The 5,846-nt window shown below is 40.7% G+C and overlaps 1 protein-coding gene across 2 annotated transcripts; it reads left to right on the top strand.

Moving 5' to 3' along the window:
* fads2 (fatty acid desaturase 2) lies at positions 1-3,397 on the top strand. 2 transcript variants are annotated; one of them, XM_062462454.1, is made up of 12 exons: positions 1-245; positions 474-584; positions 772-969; positions 1,039-1,140; positions 1,269-1,394; positions 1,692-1,752; positions 1,872-1,924; positions 2,021-2,118; positions 2,222-2,318; positions 2,406-2,485; positions 2,743-2,868; positions 2,985-3,397. In XM_062462454.1, exons 1-12 carry the CDS (start codon positions 30-32, stop codon positions 3,034-3,036), a joined length of 1,320 nt encoding a protein of 439 aa, XP_062318438.1. In that variant the 5' UTR covers positions 1-29; the 3' UTR covers positions 3,037-3,397. The 2 variants fall into 2 exon arrangements, with proteins under 2 accessions (XP_062318438.1, XP_062318437.1); XM_062462453.1 differs by having other exon boundaries at positions 1,848-1,924.
* Positions 3,398-5,846: the final 2,449 nt, after the last annotated feature.

Here is a 5,846-nt window from a genome sequence, read left to right as displayed (position 1 = left end):
ACCTCAGACCTGATCCAGTACGAGTAAGGATGGGTCTCGGGAAACATTTGAAAGACCCAGACTCCACAAACAATGACAAGCAAGGAGGTGGTAATGTCTTCACCTGGGAGGAGATACAGAGGCATACGAACAAGAATGATCAGTGGCTCGTCATTGACAGGAAAGTGTACAACATCACCAACTGGACCAAGAGGCATCCCGGCGGAATAAGGGTCATCAGTCACTATGCAGGACAGGATGCCACAGTAAATATGCTTCTTGATATTTGCAATGTTTTCCTGCTTTATGTTGTGACCTGACATAGTTGTTGGCATACAAGGTTAGAAAACAAATCTTCCATAAAACTCTTGTCCTGGTTGCACTCTTTGTAAAGATCAGTCTTTTTAGTCTGCAAATCTGTTTAGACTCATTTCAAAGCCATAGTATTTTAAACAGGATTAACCTGTGTTTTAATATATATCCCTGTTCTCTAGGAAGCATTCACGGCTTTTCATCCTGATTCAACCTTTGTGAGAAAATTTCTGAAGCCCTTGTTGGTTGGTGAGCTGTCAGCATCTGAACCCTGTCATGATCACGACAAGAGTGTGAGTCCCTGCAATGAAATACTGTAGATTCTGTACTGTATTAAACATGTGAAATTGCCCATGATTTATATCTTTAATTCTTTCTTTCTGTCATCTGTTCCTCTCCCTCCTTACCCACTTCTTAACCCCAATCTTGTTTCCTCGATCCTCACTCAAACACTTGTTTTCTTTCTTTTATTCTATGCAGGCAACTATTGTTCAGGACTTCCGTAACTTGCGTGACCATGCAGAGAAAGAGGGGCTGTTTCAAGCCAAGCCTCTTTTTTTCTGTCTCCACCTGGGGCACATATTGCTACTGGAAGTCCTGGCTTTGCTGCTTCTGTGGACCTGCGAAACCAACTGGACTTCAACACTGCTTTGCTGTGTCATTCTGGCCACGTCCCAGGTAAAATGTCTCTATTATAGTAAGTCAGTACTATAACCACAAGCCATGCTGTTAATTGATTATTTTCAGTCCCAAGCTGGATGGTTGCAGCATGATTTTGGCCACCTGTCTGTCTTCAAGAAGTCCAGATGGAATCATTTACTTCAAAAATTTACCATTGGTCACATAAAGGTAGTGAACAATGACACATTTCTTCTAATTTATGTCATGCATAAATGTTTTTTTTTATTCACCATTACCCATTAGTATTGCGTCCTCTAGCAGAGAAAATCTAGTGAACAAAACAATTGTGTTCAAAGGGAGCTTCTGCCTGCTGGTGGAACCATCGTCACTTCCAGCATCATGCCAAGCCCAATGTGATCCGTAAGGACCCTGACATCAACATGCTCCATATGTTCGTATTGGGAGACACACAGCCAGTGGAGGCAAGTATGTGATGTAATAGATTTAATAAATCTAGGAGTCAGGTGGCTGAGCGGTGAGGGAATCGGGCTAGTAATCAGAAGGTTGCTGGTTCGATCCCCGGCTCTGTCAAATGATGTTGTGTCCTTGGGCAAGGCACTTCACCCTACTTTCCTCGGTGGGAATGTCCCTGTACTTACTGTAAGTCGCTCTGGATAAGAGCGTCTGCTAAATGACTAAATGTAATAAATAGGAAAAAATGTATCCCATAATACTTGGGCAGTAGAAAACGTGACCATCTGATTCTCCTTCCACTTTAGTATGGAATAAAGAAGCTCAAGTACTTGCCTTACAACCACCAACACAAATACTTCTTTTTCGGTAACCTTCTTATGTTGATGCTGTATGATTATTTTAGTGTCAAAGATGATCAATTTAAAAAATATCAACATTCAATTGTTTTCTCTTTCTCTCAGTTGGCCCCCCTCTGCTTATTCCAGTGTTTTTCCACATTCAGAACCTAAAAACTATGTTTTCACATCGGCTCTGGGAGGTGAGATTTAATGGCAACTGATGGGGATCATCATTTTATCATAGTTAATAACTGATTTCTTATAAAAATGTATGTCTCACCTGCTCTTCTATCAAGGACGTAGCCTGGTGGATAACCTTTCAAATTCGCTACTTCCTATGCTATGTTCCCTTCTTTGGTTTTCTTGGTTCAGTCCTTCTATTAAGCGGTGTCAGGTAAAGAATAATCTGAGATGTTCCTCATAGAATATTTAATACAGAACATTTAATATAAGAAATAATTGCGATGCAGTGATGGCCACATGCTTGATGTATGCAGGTTTCTGGAGAGCCACTGGTTTGTATGGGTGACACAGATGAGCCACATTTCAAAGGACATTGAATATGACAACCATCAAGACTGGCTGACCATGCAGGTACCATTGTCAGTGAACCCCACATGTATCAGTCTAGGTACATAACTGTGCATGTACATAATGTGTGCATTTCTCTTTCTGGTGTAGTTGAATTCCACCTGCAATATTGAGCAGTCAGCCTTCAATGACTGGTTCAGTGGGCACCTTAACTTTCAGGTTGAACACCAGTAAGTGAAATGTTGTACAAATTTCCATACCAATATCAAAACTTTGCTTGAAATTAACCTTATTATGATACAGCTTGTCATGTGGATCAAACATCGTGCCCTAGGTCATATGTTGCTAATAATGTCAAATAAATAATCTTTAACCAGGTTTTGTTTATCTGGGAACCTCATACTGTAGTTATATTTAAAAACTATAGTGTGAAATGGGTGCACATTTTGGATGTCATGTGTGGTCTTACTTTGTCTTTCTCTCTTAGCCTGTTCCCCACCATGCCCCGTCACAACTTCCATCGGATTGCTCCAATGGTGCGTGCTTTGTGTAAGAAACATGGCCTTTCCTACGAGGTCAAGACATTGGGACAAGGTTTCGCGGATGTTGTGAGGTAACAGTTTTACTTTTAACATACAGTACTTATTAGATACAGTATGCTTTAACAATACATGCACAATGCGTGTTGGTCCCTTGGACTCTAATAAAACTGACCTTCTGCCCTCCCAGATCACTGAAGAAGTCTGGGAACCTCTGGCTTGATGCTTATCTACATAAATGATGAGGAAATAACCATCTGACAGACTTGAGTTGGTCACCAAAAAGTGCATTTTGTCATTCACTTGATACAGTTGATATTCTTATGCACATAAATGTGCTGTATTTTGTCCCAATATTGACAGGGTGTTGCCTTAACTTGTATCTGTGAACTATTAACAGTTACAGTATGTGTGTAATTTTGGAGATGGCAATTTTTCTGTTAGAAAATGTACTTTTGAACAGTGGTCAAAGTGCAACCAATAACATAATCCACAACATGTTATTTAGCAGAAATCGGGGAACTCCCTCTGTGTGGTTCTATGCTTCGCCTAACTTGTAGGTCTAATTGTGGGGTGGGTTCTTTCTTTTGCAAAATCGAGCCCTGGATCTACATTTTGTCATTTAGCAGACGCTCTTCTCCAGAGCGACTTACAGTAAGTACAGGGACATTCTCTCAGAGGCAAGTAGGGTGAAGTGACTTGCCCAAGGACACAACGTCATTTGGCATGACCGGGAATCGAACTAGCAACCTTCAGATTACTAGCCCGCTTCCCTCACCGCTCAGCCACCTGACGCCCCTGGCGTGGTTTTTGTACATGATATACATTTTTCTGTGCAAATGACTGAAAAAAAGATATAAAACCCATGAACATTAATACACATAAATGTACTGCTGTATGCTCTTCAAATGTGCTATTCACAGTATAACTTTTTAAGTAGCCTACACCATCATCTATTTCACCCTCTACATGAGTGTTACATTAATGAATGCCAGAGCAGTGCACGGTCTCCGAAACCTTATGCTGGGTACACACTAAAATATTTTTGTAATCTTTTTAAGATTTTCAAAATGTGAGAGACCACAAACACGAGGACCAAAAACCCTAGACTTAACCGTTTTGCTCCCCCCACACACATCAGGATTTCTGAATATTTACGATTCGCGATCGGGGCGGCTCCGACGGTCACTCTTAACACATCTCACACCAAGGGAACATCTGATAAGATAATCTGTAGAACCATCAAGATAATCGGGACATTGTCGGAAGGTGGGAAATCGTCCCGATTATCCTGTGGTGTGTCCCAGCATTAGCCAACGTCTATATTGAGCTTCAGTACTGTGTACACCCTGTGGTTGATTCACAGTCCACCATAGCAATCCATCTTTCATGAATCATAATTTGTGACATATCTTAGTATGATGAACACTGGTCCTTTAAGATGACTTCTTGGGTTGTGTACTGTACTTGGACAGAAAACATACCTGCCTGCCTGCCTAACTTCCTCTGCAATGGTGGTCTTTATCCGTTGGCTAATGACATCCACCACTTTATTGATTGTGTCTATTGACAGCAGGGTAATTAGAGGTCATCTGGCCTTTGCACCAGATTCATGCTGCTTCTTACTATTGTCTATGAAACTGTATACATGCTGTTGGAGGCAAACATCATATTTGCTAAAGAATACAATCAATTCTAGGACATTGCCATGATTAACAGCAGCGTTTTCCAAGCTATAAGAAGCCTATATTTTATCTCTCCTGTAGCTAACTTTAATGACGTCCATTGACCTCATGTTTCCTCTTTGGCTCACTATGTAATGACATTTGGTTTCTGGTGTGGAAGGAAAAAAGAACCACTCAGTGTCTTTCTCGTTTGTATCAGCACACAGTGTGGCGATAATCAGAAATCTCCGTCCAGCCTTGTGGGTGGGGAGGCTGGAACACCAGGTGCTGGAACACTTGGTCCACCTTTCCTGAGAACCACTTTAGTGGTTACACAGAACAATAGTTGTATACCGAATCTGATACACGGTGATCATAGCAGACACAAAGTCTATGTCTGTCATCTTCAAGTTCCATTAGTCCATCATAGTTCATTGAGTCAATAGGATTTTTACCTGACCTTTCATGCCTCATTTTCTGAAAGGTGGCCTAACCAAAGGTGCAAATGCCAAATAGAAAAAGATTGTTTTTTTTTCACAGTAAGTTAACTGTTTGTGGTTGGGTCCATCTTTGCTGTTGAAAACCTTTGGTATTGGAAGTTTGTTGTTTGTTGAGGATGACAAAAAACATATCTATATCCTGCGAATGAGGGAAGGCAAAGTAACTCAAACCATCAACACATGTCTTGCTTGTGGTTCAAGGGTCTGCAGCTGAGCTGTTGTTGCCAAGCTGTTGTGATCATAAGCTAACGTTATGCTAGTCATGATACTTTGCCAGACCATGGTATAAAGATGCTTAACTAACAGCATTGATAAAATATATGGTGGGCTATTACCAATAACAACTTTAGTTAATAACATGACTTGATCTTGATTGGACGAATGTCATTCCACTTGGCTGCAGTGGACTCAGTTCTCAATTGTGAACAGTCACACACCACCACCAAGTGGCTCCACTGGAACGGGCCGCGTAGGAAACATGGCCTTTCCTGGGAGGTCTAGACATTGGGAGAGGATTTTGTGGATGTTGTGAGGTAAAAGTTGACACTGATATAATATTACACAGGTTGCTACGTGCACAATAAATGTTGGTTCTTTGGACTCACACATAACTGGCATTATGCTCTCTGCTCTGTTTTGCCTGTGTAGTGGGATTATTTCTGTCTGTTAAAAGAGAACTCATTATCAAGTAGATTGTTTGTGAAAAAAATATTTTGAAATGTTACCTGTTCTAACTATAATTTGAAAAAAGCACTGAAGTTATGTCCTGCAGGAGGATTTTTGTCATCGTCTCTGTTTAAACTGTTCCAAGAATTGCTTTTTAATAAAACAGGAAGACAGAAAGGTACTATTTTCGAAAAGCAAGTATAAGAACAGTATTCATTGGTA

This window comes from Osmerus eperlanus, chromosome 5, assembly GCF_963692335.1.
Source record: "Osmerus eperlanus chromosome 5, fOsmEpe2.1, whole genome shotgun sequence".
NCBI classification, from domain to species: Eukaryota; Metazoa; Chordata; class Actinopteri; order Osmeriformes; family Osmeridae; genus Osmerus; species Osmerus eperlanus.
The sequence above is the reverse complement of the archived record's forward strand: the minus strand, read 5'-3'. Positions and strand labels throughout refer to the sequence as shown.

What these genes read in the sequence shown, in the direction of transcription:
- fads2 (XM_062462453.1), top strand. Translation starts at nt 30, where the DNA reads ATGGGTCTCGGGAAACATTTGAAAGACCCAGACTCCACAAACAATGAC. An exon ending in TCATTCTGGCCACGTCCCAG is followed by an intron (nt 970 to 1,038) that starts GTAAAATGTCTC and finishes GATTATTTTCAG; the next exon opens with TCCCAAGCTGGATGGTTGCA. An exon ending in AACTTTCAGGTTGAACACCA is followed by an intron (nt 2,486 to 2,742) that starts GTAAGTGAAATG and finishes TTTCTCTCTTAG; the next exon opens with CCTGTTCCCCACCATGCCCC.